The 17362-nt window shown below is 43.3% G+C and overlaps 2 protein-coding genes across 5 annotated transcripts; both read right to left on the bottom strand.

Annotated features, from left to right (window-relative positions):
* Nucleotides 1-53: 53 nt before the first annotated feature.
* LOC119122768 (ras-related protein Rap-1A-like) lies at nt 54-12213 on the bottom strand. Of its 4 annotated transcripts, none has more exons than XM_037251316.1 (8): nt 12121-12213; nt 8022-8110; nt 7165-7233; nt 6862-6918; nt 6185-6325; nt 2634-2777; nt 2321-2452; nt 54-1059 (listed from the first exon to the last, which is right to left on the bottom strand). In XM_037251316.1, exons 2-7 carry the CDS (start codon nt 8076-8078, stop codon nt 2363-2365), a joined length of 558 nt encoding a protein of 185 aa, XP_037107211.1. In that variant the 5' UTR covers nt 8079-8110; nt 12121-12213; the 3' UTR covers nt 54-1059; nt 2321-2362. The 4 variants fall into 4 exon arrangements, with proteins under 4 accessions (XP_037107211.1, XP_037107212.1, XP_037107213.1 ...); XM_037251317.1 differs by lacking the exon at nt 12121-12213 and adding an exon at nt 11904-12107; XM_037251318.1 differs by lacking the exon at nt 12121-12213 and adding an exon at nt 9660-9786.
* A 1174-nt stretch (nt 12214-13387) lies between these two features.
* On the bottom strand, nt 13388-16532 carry timm17a (translocase of inner mitochondrial membrane 17 homolog A (yeast)). The gene is made up of 6 exons (XM_037251320.1): nt 16443-16532; nt 15517-15616; nt 15177-15240; nt 14973-15101; nt 14781-14891; nt 13388-14619 (listed from the first exon to the last, which is right to left on the bottom strand). Exons 1-6 carry the CDS (start codon nt 16466-16468, stop codon nt 14543-14545), a joined length of 507 nt encoding a protein of 168 aa, XP_037107215.1. The 5' UTR covers nt 16469-16532; the 3' UTR covers nt 13388-14542.
* Nucleotides 16533-17362: the final 830 nt, after the last annotated feature.

Genomic DNA, 17362 nt, shown 5'->3' with positions numbered 1-17362 from the left:
TAATAATCCATAAACGCTGGAACATTGTAGACAGAAAAACACAAGAAGCATTATTCGAGTTGGTTTAGTATAATATATTTCAACTTCAAGAGACATAGAAATCATTCCTTATTCCCCCCCCCTTTTATTTCTTCTATAAAAGACCCATTTTTGTCCGAAGCATTATGCAAAAAGAAAAAAAAATGGCATTAGAATATATTATGGGAGCTATGAAATTCCCAGTGACTAAGTATAAAATTAAGTCACATCAGAGAGAGATAGAGAGAAATCGGTAGATGAGAAGTCCATGAATGATGAGGTGTGAAAAGAAACATAAAAAAAAAAAATACAGATTATAGACCTTGATCTATCACTGACATGACAGGCATGGAGAAAATGTTTATGGCCATCCAAGATAAAAATAATGATTCTCACTTTTCCACTTGGTTTCACACATCTACAATTATGAACTGAAGCAACTTTTTTTTTCATGCTCGTTTTTGAAGAACATTAATATTCACACAACTAAATGTATGTTTTTCAAATACGATATACTGAAAAAGATGGAAAAATACTGAATCCCATTTCTAATGTTTCACTTCTTAATCGTTTTTTTTTTTTTGTTTGTGTTAAAAGTGTCAAAAAAGAAGAGGGGAGGCCAGGCGGGGGGCGGGGGGACTGCTGTTTTAGCCGTGTCTAAGCGGCTCACGGACATTTAGTTTCTTTTAACAGATTTCCTGCGCTGTTGTCATCAGTTTTGTGGCCTTTTGGTTTTTGGAGCAAAAATGAAGCAAATGTGTCCTTTCAGCAGACACACACGGGAAGAAGGTCCTCGAGGCCAGAGAACAGAGTTGTCTCTCGCCGACTGTCTTTCTCTTTGATGGTTTTTTTTTTCTCTCCGCGCCGTACATCGTCATCCTCATCTCGTGTAGGATAGAGCGGTGTGAGCGCTCAGCTGATTCACCGTTTGGGGCTGATGGAGTTGAGAGGAGAAGAGGGGGGGGGGGGGATCAGGGTGGGCGGGGCTGTTGGAATGCTGGCACGTTCCAATCAGGGCAACAGTTCTTCATTACAGCATTTCTGCAAGGCGACACAGAGATTAAGTCCTGAATTGCTTCCTCCAAAGGTCATGTGTGAAAAGCAACATAGATCTGCCAAAAGTTGTTAGCGCTCTCTTTTGGCCGGTGAGTGTTATTACAGCTGCTTGTATTAAAACCATGGAGTGACTTTTTGTTTGCTTACAAAGAGTACAGCTTTTGCTGTCCGACTTTTGCTGTATAGTGACGTCATAATTTGGCCCATTTACAAAAACACTACCCCCACACCTTGTTTTAAAATTCCTAATTGTCATACAAGTGAAGATAGTGCTTATTCACAGTGTTACAAAAAGAGAAAAAAAAATGATCTCCTTGAAATTGACATTTGCTAAGCTCTCCTGGTGCTATACCTAGTAGAATTACATAACTTCAAACTTTTTTTTTTTTTTAAACAAAACTCCTGGCTGCCTCTTGGGGTGGTTCCACTGTAGTGTCTCATTGCATTAAATTTGTGTGTGTATTTATTTTTATTTATTTTTTTAATGCCCAAAGAGAGAGAGGTCACAGTGGCCTGGGAATGAGGACATATGCCCAAAAAAGAAACATGATTGGATGACCTGCCCTGTCGTGTTGCCTGATGAGGTCTCACTTTTTGAAAGTTGGTGAAAATCCTCAATTATTTCATGTACATACAGCCTGCTTTACTCATTGCCAATGAGCACTTGCTTCTTTATGGCCATTTATCCGACTCAGTTCGAGACAAAAATTGCATTGGAGAAATAAGTCCTCTGGGGTGAGGGTGCCAGTGTGTACATGGGGAGTGAACAGTGGCACAGTTGGGATGTAATCCCGTTAGTGATGGGTCAGCGGGCCGGCCGGCGTGTGAACTCTCACATGGCGACCGGAGTGGGTGGTTATGGCCGCCATGTCTGAGCTGGGCACAATAGCCCTGTCTGTTGTGCTAATCCACGCTTCGTGGCAGAACTTTGGAGAGGAAGTTTTACTCTCTACGCTGACAAAATGTGAGTGGTTGAAAGCAAGATATTTCCCCTCCACGGCTAAAAAGACCCCCACAAGACCTTATTTTACCTCTGCAAGTCAGAGGTAAAATTAAAAAGGCATTCAATCAGTTTTGACTGAGTGTGTTGTACCCCTTTCTGACTGAGGGTGGAGCCCTTCCTCTCAAAGTCTTTTCCACAAGGAGGAAACAAGTTGTGGGAATTTTAAAAAATGAGTCAATCTTTGTATGACGATCCCATCTCTGAGACATTTGTTTAAAAAAAAAAGCATGTCTCCAAACATACCTGGCTCAGAGCTGCTGCAGGGGCTTTAGGATGGGAGGGTCTTTAAAGCAGCACACAGTTGGATTTCTTTTTTGCCTTCTTCTTTTCCACTGGCGTTTTCCTATTTATCTGCCTGACCAGGTCATAGAAGATCTGGGAGAGAACGCACCAACAAAATCAAAACAAACATCGCATTTCCTCATGATAATCAATGGCACGTTCACCTAAATGCCAATGTTTTATGTGATGTGTCCGGTAAGGCGCTTTGTTACGGCGATGGCTAAAAAGAAAGATGGGATACGAAAAATGAAAAGTGTGTGTGCCGTTGGCTTACATCGAGGACATTGATCTTTGACTTAGCAGAGGACTCTAAAAAGGCACAGTGGTTCCACTGTCTGGCCAGGTTCTGGCCCTGCTCCTTTCCCACCACACGCTCATCCTCCAAGTCGCACTTGTTGCCCACCAGGATCATCGGCACCTGAAGAGACAACACAAATTATTAAAAAAAGAAAAGAAAAATATAACGGAGTGCAAACTGGGGGGTGGGGTGGGGGACCCAAACAAGATTTAAAAATAAATAAATAAATAAATAAAAAGATTATTAACAGCATTCAAAATTCATACAGTGGACTACTGGAATGGAGGACCACCTTATTGACCATTTTTGTATCCTGTTCACATGGCAAAAATATTAAAAAAAAAATAATAAATTGTGGACCAGAACCGTGTCACAACCAGTCCTAATATCCTGTGCGATACCCGTCACATTGTGGGACAGCTACAAGGACGATCCAAAGAAATCAATCAGTCCCCCTGGGACAGCAAAAGAATCATTCCCGTTACATAACCGATGACCGTCTATTTTAAGAGTGCGACTTGTTTTGTTTTCCGACAGGCCAAAGCACCCTCTGAGAAAAGGTGCAACATAGTAAGAAAATGCTAACACGCTGCTACTACTTTCCGAACTGCTGTAATTTTCCAGTAACAGGAGAGAAACGAGGGGAGGGGGGACCTTAACAGAAAAGGCGTATAATGCGAGCCTGGCGGCAACTGTGTGGTAGTGTCGGGATGCGTCTCATCCTGCCTGCTGTTTCCTGAGCGGCTATCTGGGGTCGCTTGCTGGGCTCGGAGGAAGCCGCAGCGGCCCCGCCCAACCGGGATAGCATCGCTTTCCTTCCTGAACATTTCCAAACATTTCAGCTGGATTCCATGATACGGGCCGTCCTCTCCCATATATGATGACAGTGTGTGTGTGTGTTTTTATCTTCCATTGTAAAGCATGTAAGATAAAGCCTCAAGTGACCACATGATCCTAAAATGTGTGGAAATGTTTGAAAGACTCCAAACAAGACATCTGCAGGAGAAATTGACTTGTGGTGGGCCTGTAACTACTAAATCATTGCGCGGGGATTCCTGCTTTTTCACTCAATGCCTGGGAGATGTGGAAAAACTGGATATTAGCGGAAATGTGGAAGCATCCCGACTTGTGCTAGCTTGCAGTCCTATGCTCTGGCCGTTTTCTTCGGTTCGAAACACTAAAGTGGCGCAGGAGAAATATGGCAGGGTCCATTATTCCTCTTCCCAGTGGGCCTGAGGCGGACGACAGGAAGCTGGGATATTTGTATTAAGTCCGTGAAGGTCGCGACTTGATGTTTGATATCCAAACAAGCCGCTTGGGTACTGGACTGCCCAACGACATTTCTACCAAGGGGTCCTGGGAGAGCCGAGGAATGCGCTGCTAACACAAACGTCGAGCCAAGCTGTGATAAAAAGAAGGATGGGGAGAGAGAGAGAGAGAGAGCGAGAGAGAGAGCGAGAGAGCGAGAAAGCAAGCGGGCTGGTAGGACAGAAAAATGTTCAGTGTCAGCACGAGGAAGTATTAGCCCGCTGAAAGAGTCCACACGGGCCAACCGGGACTTGCTCAGATGCCGCTAACATGCTGCAGACAGGTCCTATCCCGCCTACTGTGGCATTCTTTGGAGATTGGATTGCAGTTACAATGAACACAGCCAGCACTTGCAAACAAACAAGAGCAGTGAGTCACGGGAACCGGGTCGGGGGATTAATACCGTCCTAGACATACTGGCAGAGATGCTCCTGAGAAGTCATAAGACCCGTTTTGGCGTTAGAGTTGGAAGGAAGCTCGTGAAGCCGACGCGCCGCCGACTGCTCGCTCACTTTATTAGTGTTTTTGGCCCCGCTGTGCTCAAAGTGGACTCATTAAAAAATCTGGTAATTGAGCACTGTAGGAATCTGGTGAGCTTCTGGAGCGGGACAATATACTACAAACATGCAAGTGCTTTTGCAATGAAGCCCATTGAAGACTTGTAATTGAGCTTAGCGATATTAAGAATGTCTGCGCATTTTGCCAGCTCGGTCCTAAATGGCGCGTGGAGAACAAAAACATCTGCAGTCGCGATCGAGCAACGTCGGCTCCCCCAGCTAGCGAGGCCTTGAAAGCATTTGACAAATTTGTGCTAGGATGAAAAGGAAAAAATATCTGCCTCATCATTTTTGCTGTAGTGAGTCACCGTGTATAAACAAGTACGAGTAAAGCAATGCGTTTTTGGACTATGTATTCCTTGCTGTGTGACTTTTATAGGCTACACCCAAGGCTCTGATTTTTAGAGATGCATTTTTCCAGGTGGCCAGTGAGAGGCAGTCAATTTCCCCACCATGAATCGTGCAATCCAAGCTAGCTTGAGGCGAACCTTGGCTCCCAAACCACAGTTGCCCTAATAAAAACACACCGCAACCTCACAGCTGAGTGTAACTTTAATGAACTCGGCTTTTCTTGCACATCAGTCCAATCATTAACTGTGCCAGACCACAGTGAGGCCACAAGGCCCTCTGGCCATAGAAAGGGGAAGGAAAAAATGATGGGGAGCAGACACTGAATAAAAGTTGGGTTGGGGGGGTAAGAAAAGACAGACAGGAAGTTTTGTACCGCAAAATGTGATTACGTGAAGTTAGAAGAAGGGAAAAGAGGGGTAGGATTTATTCTCTGAAGAACTCCAAAAAAGGACACCCTTGAGGCACTGGCGTGATGTGATCCCTGCCGCAGCACAACACCAGCAAGGCGATGGAGCTTTACAGTAAAAAGGCCTCTCAAAATAAATGAAAAAGCGGCGACATGTGGAAAACGTCCAAAAGTGTTATCTGACAGCAGTACAAAAGTTGCGGCAATATCCTTCATTGGCTGAGTATTGTGTGAAAGTCTAAGGCGGGATAGCTGTGGCAATTTTGTTGGACCGCTTTTTGCGGATGCTAATTTTATTCTTATGTTAACAATTACTCGCGAAATCTGAGGTCACATCCGAACAACACGAGCTTCTGTATAAAAGGGCATAGCTGGAAAAATAGCAGCTCATTAGTTGATACGGCAATTTACTTTACCCAGCTAATGAGATGCTAATCAAATTCTGATGCTAACAATTAATCACTAGAGCAGAGGGAAAGAAATCCATTGTTTTTACTGGGATCAAACCAATGGGCTACAAGGGGGATGGGGGGTGTCCACAAATGAGAAACAGTCCCAACCCAGAGACGTGCACTGCGCAAATGATATGCACAGTGGACAAATTGCACTGTGTGCCCTCGCATTGCTTTCAACACACAAGTAGGACTGGGACACCACAGCCTCCATTGTTTTCAGCTAATACGAATTTGTAATTGCCCTGCATAAGATGCTTGATTTTCAACGTTGAATGGTCTCCATAGAAACTGAACAATGTAGGCGGCTGAGAACAAGGAAGCACGGGTGTGGTGTGTGTGTGTGGGGGGCGGCTATAACCTATCAGCTCTATGCTCCACGAGGCTTTCAAGCACAAATCAAAACACAAACGAACTCGCCGCGAGGAGCTGACAGAACACACAAACACTCACATCCTCGGTGTCTTTTACTCGTAGAATCTGTTCCCTCAGGTCCTGGAGGTCGTTAAAGGTGGACTGCGCTGTGATGGAGTAAACCAGGGCAAAACCTTGGCCGTTCTTCATGTACAAGTCCCTCATTGCCGTGAACTGTTCCTAAAAGCGGCAGGAAGAACAAGCGTGATGAGTCTTGATCAGCATACCTGAACTCTCACTGTATTGCTGTATTAAACAAAGTATTAAAAAAAAAAAAAAAAAAACGCAAACGCAAACAGTCCAGCGGCTCGGATTAGGCCAGGGCAGGCTGGCAGACGTCACTTAAGCAAAGTGGCGTTTTGGAGATAAATGCTAACCAGCTAGCACACCAACAGCTGAGGATGGCGGGAATTAAATGAAGGGAGGCCAAAGCCGTGATTATTTCTCATCTGGGATCAAGTGAGAATTGCATGGAATTAACTCGTGGCATTTTTACAACTGCAGATGGGATCCCTCGGAGCACCACGGAAGAATTGTTTTTATCTGAAGCGAATCGAAGCCAAGCTCCGACAATGAGTTATGCGAAGAGCGCATGGCTGGTTAGAATCAATATTTGGAAAAATAGCATGTCCACGCATGAGGACAATGATCCTGATCATCATGGAATTTTCCTCTGCTTTCGTTAGAATTCTAGCTGACATCAAATCTTGACTTACTGTGCCGGCTGTGTCGAGAATTTCAAGCATACATTGCTGTCCGTCTACCTCCACTTGCTGTAAAGGGGAAAAAGGACAGATGGTTGATCAAAAATGCATGACAATAGGCAACAATTGCTGTCACGTTGCAATCAGCGTTCGGTAACGGGTCAAACGTTTCAGGAATGAGGAAGGAAAAGAAAAAGAGCAGGCAAGGACGAAGGGCGTGACAGCACACTGGAGAGCAAAACAACGGCATGAGTAGAAACGGAGCAGCTGCTCGCCATCAGCCGCCGCCGCTCCCGCCCTTTGGGACACACTCACCTTTCTGTACGAGTCTTCTATTGTCGGGTCATATTTTTCCACAAAGATTCCCTGCACGAACTGAACTGTCTGTAAAAGAGAAGACAATGTGCGATCAGTCACGGGTTGTCTGCCAAAGATGGGATTTCCCCGTCTATATTTTGCTTTTGGAAATAATACTGGTGCGGATGTCGTAACAAAAAAAATGAAGGTACATTGTAATATCAGGAGATTAAAGTTAATCCAAATTACTGTAGTGTGGTGTTGTCTTAACAGAACTATGGACTTTGGTGGACAAATTAACCAAAATGAATGATGGTAAAGAAACCTACAAAAGTAACTCGTCGCTCCTTTAATTTATGAACTATTTAGCCGTGTTGGATGTGTTCCCTCCTCTGGCCTGAGAAGCTTTATTTAATGCCTTGCAGACAGGCTTTGCCGTGTCTGTCGCTTAGCACTGGCTGTCAGCAAAATATTTCCAGATGACACTGCGTGCGTCTTTGTTTCTCGGACGGTCGGCAGGAGTATACTTTTTTTTTTTTTCTGTCTTGCACAACCACTGAAAATGGCAGCGCCCACTTCCAACAGGCATGGAGAATACGTCGCTGCATTTAAATGATATAATTCCCAATAAAGTGAAATGAGATGTTTTTCGAATTTCACGCCACGTCACGGACAAAAGTGTTACACTCGCCAAATATGAAAGCTGAAAAAAATAAACTCCAAGTGATGATAAATAATGCAGTTGTCCCCGCTCGCTCCGCTGAATGTCAAAACCACAACCAGCTGATAAGTCGATGCTACTTTCTTTAAAAAGTGGAAATGTCCTGCAGAGGTGTCGTCGAGGGGAGTGGAGATATTTGAGAGGGACAACTTACCAGAGCGGACTTGCCCACACCTCCGGAGCCTAACACCACTAGCTTGTATTCACGCATGGCGGGATCACTTCAGCAGACAGCCAAACAATCTGGAGAGAAGCACAAAAAGAAGTGAATATTTCAATCAAGACAAACAATCCAAAAAGTTGGAATTTCCCCACTTTTTTTCCATTGCAGATTGTAGTCATTCCTGGATGTTAGGGCCAAGAGGCACAACGCAACAATGGGGGGCAACACCCATAAGTGGAGCTCCTTCGGGGAGGAGGAGGTGAAGAATACGTGACCTCGGCTTAACACGAGCCAGCTGTGCAGCGCAGGAGTGCGCCGTGATTCATGGATCCCGCTTCTATTCCTCACAATGGCACAATCGGCTTGCTTTCATGCACTGCGGAGCACCCTAGAGTCCTTTTTTTTGTGCTCAATTACCTCCTCGAAAGGTACTGCGAAGCTTCAACGTGTTGTCTTTTTCCAGCCAGTGATAGAAAGCAGCTGCCAGTAGGGGAAGTGCGGGTCATAATGAGGAAGAAATTGTGCAATCTCTGGAATATGGCTTTGAGGGCTTCCAATCGCTGGCGCGCATTATGGCGCTAAGTCAGCTAGGTTAGCCAAGTGGGTCACCGTCGCAGTGAGGTTGACAAGGAACTGGGCAAAGTCAGTTTCTTTTTGAGGACTTTATATCTTGACCTGCATACTTCCCATTTTATCTGATTTTTTTTGTTATTCTCTAGACAGGATCCTATCCCAGAGATTAATGATGAAAATCACAAAGCGGCTAATATATTTTGATCCGCAATGGAAACAGAAGGGCCGTATGATAATCAAGCATTTTGCATAGCGTCAAAAGCAACTGCGGAGCAGATGACCAACCAAAGCGCTGCCGGTGGCCATGCAATAAAATGGTGTGGGCAATTCACAATCGTTAATCTGCTATTGCCAGGAAAGTTGTCCTTGTACCATGCACACCCACACACAACACACACATCTGCCTCGTCCACTAAACACGGTGACGCGAATGTGTGGCATTCCAAGTACAGAGCACTGATAGTTACGTGCCAAGTGCGACAAAGGCTTCTCCACTGTTTATTGTTGTCAAGGTGGCAAAGCTCAACTAAGACACAAATACTTTGGCCTGCACTTTCGACTCAAATGCAATAAAAATACAAAAACTCATTCAGCTCATGGAGAGTTATTACAGTTTGGAAAGAAAGATTTTTTTTAAAATGGCAGTATACCTTGAAAGTGGGGACGGGACCATGACTACTCTGTTTTGTCAATTCCTTGTCAAGTAGCACAGGAAACAAAAGGCTCATACAGACAAGCAGAATCCAAAAATAGTAAGGCTAGAGTTGTACCGGATGGTCCAATTGACAACATGACAATGTTTTACAGTCACAGAATTTGTGTTAACGCAGGCCAAGACTTTTTTCTGAAAAGCAACATTGTACTTTGACAAAGCAATCACACAAAAGGCCATTTAAGGACATGTGTCTTGAAGCAAACCTCGCCCTGTTTCCACTCGGCTCTTAACAACAGTGTCATTGGGAGTAAAACAAACGCTCGGCTCGTCGGGCCCGGCAAATAAGGAGCGAGGGAAGGCGGCGTGCCAGCGAGCACACGCTTTGCGGTGACATCACTCACCCTCCGGGGCCAAAAGGTATGTGTGTCCATGTAGGGCTGCGAACGGCATGTGCGAACGGCATGTGCGAGCAGCGGCGGGGCGACGCGCTACGCCAAAGTACATTCAGGATTTCCTGGCACGGGCTAATCTGACATAAGCGAGGCTGTCACAGCTGCTGACTCAGCAGGGTGGGACGTTGATTGACGGCCAGCCCTCTTCGAGAAGGGCGCGCATCTGTTAAGCCGAGCGGCACCGGAGAGAGTCTTCTTATTCTCACATCCACTTGAGGTTTGAGGGTGGTTATGTTGTCCTTCTGGCCAAACGTTGATAAGATCGGCCACCGCGATAACCGCACACAAAGCGACGCAAAATAACGCGACGCTAACATGGCAAAGCGAGCTCGAGTCAAGCGCAAACGTAATGACGTTTAATAAGACGAGAATTCGCAATCATAGCGGGAAAGCGAGCCTGTGCAATCATGGTCAAGACTGTTATTCTGTCTTTGAAGTGGGAACGGCAAATTGCTCAATTTCATTTTCCAAAAGTCCTAAAAACAATGTTTGAGTGATTTATTGCATCCCAGCGGAATACGAGAGATGTACAACTATTAGAGTTTCAATGTGCAGGACACAAGTGAGGTTTATGTGGAACACATTTACTTAGTTACTCTTAATCAATATTCTAGTAATACAGAAACAAATTATGAGGAGCCAACGATTTAAAGCTATTTTAACAACTTCTCAACAAGGTACAGCACCTAAACTCCAAAAGCATCTACCCCAGTCTGTGGCAAAGTTCTTCCAACCGCAATGACCAAAACCAAATTGGTTCAAGTCACTTTCGTCCATCACTCACCCACATTAACCCGGGGCTAAGGTCAAAGTTAGTCAACAGTGCTGACCAGACCAGAGTTTACCCCACTATTCACACCTAACAGGCTAACAGTGAGCTAGTAAACAGCATTTGGCAAAAGCTAAAGCAAAAATGAGCAGCAATGACTAAAGAATGATTATTTTTGTGACGGACAACGACATCAGCGGAATGCATCCAACCATCCTGTCAGTGGTGCCGTGACCTGTAACCACATCCTCTTTCCAGAGACACAAGAAGGCTTCACGCTGGCCGCCCAAAATAGCCTCTTCCACTCTCTGTTCCTGTACCAGACAGCAGACTGACTTAGAAGCGTGTGTGTGGGGAGGGAAGTGGTTGTTTCAAGTCAGCATCTCATCGTTGTAACCATGTTAGGCCCCACAGGATGGAGACGATAAGCGTAGAAGCCGTAATTGCACAAGTTGTTGGAGAAGTATGATGGCTTCTCTCTTTTAAGCCTGAAACATATCTCCAAACAAACCATTTTGATAACACCAATTTCAAGTCTTTCACTTTTGTGATTCTTAACAGCTAGTCAAAAAGTACATGGTGTCCTCATTTTCACACCTTGTGGTGTTTTAATCAAATTTGAAGGTGTTTTTAAACAGATTTTCTATACAATCTTTAACACTACAAAAATCTGACATGCAAAATTTAGCTTCCCTAGAAACCATCAGCTGATTCTCAAAACTTGGAAGTGACAATTCCAAGTAGCCTCAGCAATTTGACTGTCAATTTGGGGAAATCTTGTCACGTTGTTCTGAAAAGCACTAAGTATGTTCTTAAAGGCAATTTTTCAACTTAATCTTTCTTTGTCGTTTTGCATTTCTATACAAGCTAGGTTGTTACAGCTGTTTTAGTCGCATCAAGGTGTGAAGTCGGCTAATTTCCCCACAATATGGACAATAAATTTATTTTAGCACGTCGTATTTCAACACCCCTGCGATACGGAATGCAATGTGGGCTTGAACCAAAAGCAATTACCAACACTTCCTTTCAGTAACATGAATGCAATTCCTCCAGTGAAAAAAACTTTGACAGATGAGATGAGGTGGCATTAATCTATAATCCCGCTCAATGAGATAAACATGTCACTGTGTGGACGGTGTGAGCAACACTGCTAAATCCCGTTACAAAGCTCGTTAGCAATAATGAGGCTAACTAGCTAGCTTTAACGGGCCGCTAGCGGAGGCTAGTTAGCATGCTAGCCTGTTAGCTCGCAGCACACACGTCCCTCGCTCCAAAACGGCTCCAAACAAGTAAATATCGCCCGCAAATGGTCTCTTGCGCCAAGACGACTTTGACGCTTTACGTCAAGTGCCAAGCCGAGTTGAGATTTATGACCTGCGGGGTGGGGTGGAACGAGCTATCGGTGCTTGCGGGGTTAGCGTTACCTGCCCTTCCGCCTGGCCTTGACTAGAATGGGAGTGTTTCGGGAGCCACTCGCGGAGCTTTAATGTCGTTTTATCCGAGCAAAACAGGCTAAGATCCAAGAAAAGCACGCCACCCGCGGGGCGCGTCGCGAGTGTCGAGAAGGAGAAAGTCCCAGCGGCGGTAAATGCTTTCCAGCCCGCTATCTTATTTTTGGTGTCAAGTAAAGTTTGCGCTCACCGTTTGTCGCTTCGCTGTCTCTGTGGGCGCTCCGCAAAGTGTCAGCTCGGTTGCGCGCGCAGCCCACACGTCACTCCTACTCAGCTCCGACCCACACTTCGGCCTTTTTTTTTTTTTTTTAAGTATTCTTCTTCTTTAAAGAGTAACTAATGCACACAATTTATTCTACAATTCTACTACTGCTACTAGTTCGTTAATTTATTATCTTTTAGAGTCCCATCCTAAGCCTATGCTTATTGTATTACAATTACTTTTTCAATGTGTTTTCACTTGATCTAATTTACTGTAATTTACATAGATTTACGTGTTTACATGTATTTGTTTCTTCTAATATCCTTACATTTACTTTTTTTCTTTGCATCATAATTTTTAGATGTTTCTTTCAGATAAAAACTCAAACGGAATCAATGTCCGGCTTGTTATATCAGAGTCAGTTTATGCAAATATGTTACTTATTTCGGTGTTTGACTGTTTCCACTGCTTATTATAAAAAAAAAACATACCTTTGTTTTGCAAGTCAGATGCGATGAGGGAAAATTGTAAGCAATGAGTCTTTATGACACATCCATGAGTTGCTCTCAAGTCACTGTGACACATTTAAGTCTTTTTCTGATTGAGAAATCAGTCAGCAGTCCTCAAAGTGGAACAAAATAAGGAAGTGGGTCAAGGAACAAGACAATCTTTTTTTTTTTTTAATACTGACAAAAGTGTCATTATATCAACAGAGGTCTACAGAGGTTAATGGAAAGCCAAAGGACCTCAAATCATTACAATGCGAGGGGAAAGTTGAATGCTTTTCTACTTTTTTACAAAGAAAACTAGAGACAATCCTCTCGGTTACCAAATCACGAATTTGAAGTTACAAACTGTTTGCGCAGCTGTAGTTTCCATGCAAATATTTACTCTGATTAATTTAGCCCGAATTAGCATTTAGATAGAACGTCACTTTAGGAACCTGTCACGTTGCTTACTTGCTAGTGCACTGCAGTGTTTGAAATAATGAAACATTCTCAATTACCATTTACACCGTGCACACTGGTTTTACTTAATTGTTTTGGATGTATCCTGCAAGAGTAGATACTCCTTTACTGCTGCTTTATAGGTTATTGATAAAACAGAAAATCGTTCCGATTTACGGATCCAATTTCGCCGTGAAACATACCCCATGCAAGTTTTAGGTACCAGCGTCCTCTAGTGGTCAATTCGGTCACATCATCATGCCAGGAACGGGAAACCTTTCACCCCTGCCATACTAAACAAAGACACATTAAAACACATTTGAGTTTATTGTCGTTTGGTACAATCACTCATATAGATTGAATACAGGATGTAACAACCCTTTGCATGAGTGGAACCATTGAGTTGTAGTGATTATGCCTCCTATCTCCTAAATTTTGAATGCAAAAAGAACTTCTGCATAAAACATCCAGTTGACTCTTTACATTGTAAAAATAAATACATGGTCGTGAAGCCAACTGGAGAAGTCGTATTGTATGCAACAAGAGGCCCCCGCTAGTTCGAGCATGTGTTCTATTTAAGGCAAATACAAGGGGAGCCTTTAAATATATACACAGAACACTAAGGTATTATAAATTATCACGGTTCTTATTTTTTTCTTCACGTCCCACACTCAACCAGGTCACCTGGCCTTCATCTGCATTAGCTGGGCTACAGGAATTCATTTCAAAATAACAAAAAAATCACAATACAGCGGAACCTTCAAAAATGAATGTGATTTTGACCAACATTCCCTGGAAAATGGATCTCAAAATTCAAAAAGAACTTTTTGCTTAAGCATCACAAAGGCTATAAGTGATGATAACCATAGAAGTGGAAATGGAACTTTCATGACGCAGTTCTGGATGGCCTGTCTGCTCACCAGTCCGACATTACATATACAAATTAGTTATTGATGTTATATGTTTCATTCCAATCATGGTTTTTGGTCAATGCCTAGCATAATGGCATATTTTTTAAATCAAGCAATTTTTCTCCCGTTTCCATTCATCAACACAATGGATCGCAACGAGTCCGACTGCTCAGTGCAATGAGCAATAGAGTTGCGAATGTAAATAAAGTGTCTTATGACAAGCAGTAAGAGCGTGGGCTGACTTTTATGCTCGATGGCCAAGGAACCAATTGGCAAAAATGTTTTTCCCTTTTAATCAAATGCCATCCATCCAATTTTAGTTTCCGCCGCACCTAGGAAAGAAAAAGCCAAAACGTGTATTTTGTACGGAAATGAAGATGTCACTGTGCAGTCTCAGTTCACCATGTGGTGGAGGTGGGGTTGTAATTGTCTCTATAGTTACGGGTGTGCAGGTGTGTCATCTCCATTTCCACTTTGTGACCCCAGCAAGGAATTTATAAAAAAAAAAAAAAAAAAACTAAGAAAAGCTTGAGGCAATCAGTCCTTTCACTTTCACTGATATTGTCGGTAGTCTCCAAAGGGGGCAGTGGGCATGGGTGAGGGGGCTGGCTCCTCTGCAAATTGTGGACCTGAAAAACACACACACGGGCACACGCACGATAAAATCAAGATACCTGTTTGTTGTCTATGTTGTAATTACAGGGATGTTAGTTATATAGTAAGTTTAGAAAACACACCCTTGGGAATCATGAATGTTAAAAACAAATATAATAAATGGTGGTCAACTCACCGGTGGGAAATTGTGACGAGGCAAACCTTGACAGCATAATCCCAGCGCCCTCTATTAAGGCTAGCAGGATGCCCCCCATAGCTGCCGAGCCCACCATGGCCACTGGTCCGTCTGCAAAGAAGTTCAGTTAATGGCCTGATCACACGTGTTTGGAGACCAACATAGGCTGAATTGTTTAAAAAATGTGCTGACTTCTAGCAGCAAGAATGGCTCCCGTCATGGCGCCACTCGTGATGGAGTTCCAGGGGTCCTCCTTCCCGCGCACCTTCACCAGGCCGCAGTCGATCATAGAGAAGAGGCCGCCCCACACTGCGAAGCTACCTTGAAACGCCAAAGAGATGGAGTTATAGATGGAAAGGGCATAATAATAATAATAAAAAAAATAAAAAAAACTACCTCCAAGCTGTGGCGCTCTGGTCTTGATGGCAGTCATGCTACCTCTCATTCTGTGATTCATTCCCTGCAGAGCACAAGGTCGACAATTGAGTCACTGGTAGGGCCCCAACTGATATAGATTTTTTTTGGGCTGATTCAAAATCTGTCAGTATCTAATTCTGATAACCAATTAATCGGCTGACTATCAGAGTATCGTTAGTTCATTTGTTTAATGCCTCTTTACTCAATGTTGATGAGGAAGATGCTCAACAGTTATAAAATTCAAAATATTGGGGTGAATGCAACAACTATGAATTGTGAAAGTTGTCATGAGATTGTGTACAGTGTTGTGTGATCCTACCGAAGGCGCGTTCCTGAAGCCTTTTACTGCTTGGAATATTCCACCGCCAATGGCCCCCATGGTGAACGCACCCCCACAGTCGTCCACAATCCTCCAGGGACTGAAAACAGAAAGAATTTCATCTCCAATTTTTTAGATGCAAGATGAGTTTGAAATGTTATCCACGAGGTTTGGGTTCTTAGTTTTGGGGTACATTTATAATTTAAAGGGGATTTTTTTTTTTTTTGGTTACAGTTTAAACTTGACCATTCACTCATACACTATGATAGGGAGTAGCACGGAAAAGAGTATTAACATTTATATCCAAGGAATACGTATGTATGCAAAGCAAAGTGGCTAATGTGCAATATATAATGTGAGCAAAACTGTATGACAAGTAAGGACTCGACTTGACTTGCTAAGGACGTGCATGAAAGTCTCAATTTATGACTTAAACCTGCACAAAAGTGACTTGCCCCCACCTCTATTAAAGGTATTAAAGCATTACTGACATCTATTCAACGTTGCGCAATCAGCTCCCCCCTCCCTCGCGCCTATGGTAGTTTGCTTATCAAATAGCTACAGCTAACACGTACTCAAGTACTCGTCAATTTAATAACTCAATGTGCCACAGTCGTTATAATCCCGTAATCCGTTTGAGACAAGACAGTGAGCCAAGTTAGAGGAAAAAAACGAGATGACATATTGGAAGGGTGGGCAAATCCGCAAGGTCACTACAACGTGCTTTTTGGCACGATGTCATGTGGCTAGAGCAATATAACGTCATTTTAGCATCCGTGCTAAACGGCGGTAAACGAGCCGGTTTCCAATAAGACACAATAAAACTATATAGATATCCCACATCCTCGTTCGAGTGACATGATGTGTTATCGGGCGCTGGGGGAAAAAAAACCATTCAATTAATTATTTTCACCCAAAAGACTTACCACGGCTCTCTAGCATACTCCTCCATTTTGTTCTGCCGTACCGTGCCGTAGCCCGAGGGTGACGACAGAGTGACGTAATGACGCAACGCGAGGCGTTCACAGGCGCATTCAGGTGCACAAACAATGGTGGGGGAAAAAACAATCGCCATAAAGTCACGATGGAAAACGGATCCAATGACAAAATTATTATTATTATTATTATTATTATTATTACCACCGTAGTTGGATGTCATTTTTTTAATATAGTATGTTACTTTTTATTTTTACTATTCAGCCAATATGATTTTTAAAAAAAGTGTAATAATGTATTTTCCAACCTCAACTCAAGTATTTGATATAAAATAACAAGAATTAACAACACACATTTTTGTGTGCGCATATTTTGACTGCATACTAAGTCACAGCACACAGACTCCATGTTAAAATAAAACCCTCATGTTTTCATTCCTTTGCAATCTATCATTGCTGCCGGTCAGTGCAGCAGCACACAGAACACACACGACAGAGAAGTCGAAAGAGAGCTGGACAGCAGCCTGCTATTAGAAACCACAAAGGAATGAATTACAGCGTCAGCCTCCATAGAAGAAATGACCAAATATAGACATTTGCTGAGATGTAAACTGGCCTTCTGCTGCTGTTCTTCTTGTCTCCCCACTAGACAGCTTCCACCCTGTTCCCTTCAACAAACAAACTTTGCAAACACATGGACGTAATAATACTAGATGTGAAACCTCAGAGCCCTTCTGGCTTGGTGGCGGTGAAGTAAAGATGAATGATGTATAGCAAAGGTATGCATATTTTGTGCAATTTCCTCAAAAAGTGCAGACAAAGTCAGAGATTCAGTCACTGAGCCAAAATGCTAATAGAATTAATTTGTTGCAATGGAAAGCACATATCTCCATTTTCCCGATGCAATAAAA

This window comes from Syngnathus acus, chromosome 5 (assembly GCF_901709675.1).
Source record: "Syngnathus acus chromosome 5, fSynAcu1.2, whole genome shotgun sequence".
NCBI lineage: Eukaryota > Metazoa > Chordata > Actinopteri > Syngnathiformes > Syngnathidae > Syngnathus > Syngnathus acus.
The sequence above is the reverse complement of the archived record's forward strand: the minus strand, read 5'-3'. Positions and strand labels throughout refer to the sequence as shown.

What these genes read in the sequence shown, in the direction of transcription:
- timm17a (XM_037251320.1), bottom strand. Translation starts at nt 16,468, where the DNA reads ATGGAGGAGTATGCTAGAGAGCCGTG. An exon ending in CAGAGCGCCACAGCTTGGAG is followed by an intron (nt 15,102 to 15,176) that starts GTAGTTTTTTTT and finishes TGGCGTTTCAAG; the next exon opens with GTAGCTTCGCAGTGTGGGGC. An exon ending in AGCCATTCTTGCTGCTAGAA is followed by an intron (nt 14,892 to 14,972) that starts GTCAGCACATTT and finishes ACTTCTTTGCAG; the next exon opens with ACGGACCAGTGGCCATGGTG.
- LOC119122768 (XM_037251316.1), bottom strand. Translation starts at nt 8,078, where the DNA reads ATGCGTGAATACAAGCTAGTGGTGTTAGGCTCCGGAGGTGTGGGCAAG. An exon ending in TTCTCGACACAGCCGGCACA is followed by an intron (nt 6,326 to 6,861) that starts GTAAGTCAAGAT and finishes TGCCGCTTTTAG; the next exon opens with GAACAGTTCACGGCAATGAG. An exon ending in CAAAGATCAATGTCCTCGAT is followed by an intron (nt 2,453 to 2,633) that starts GTAAGCCAACGG and finishes GTTCTCTCCCAG; the next exon opens with ATCTTCTATGACCTGGTCAG.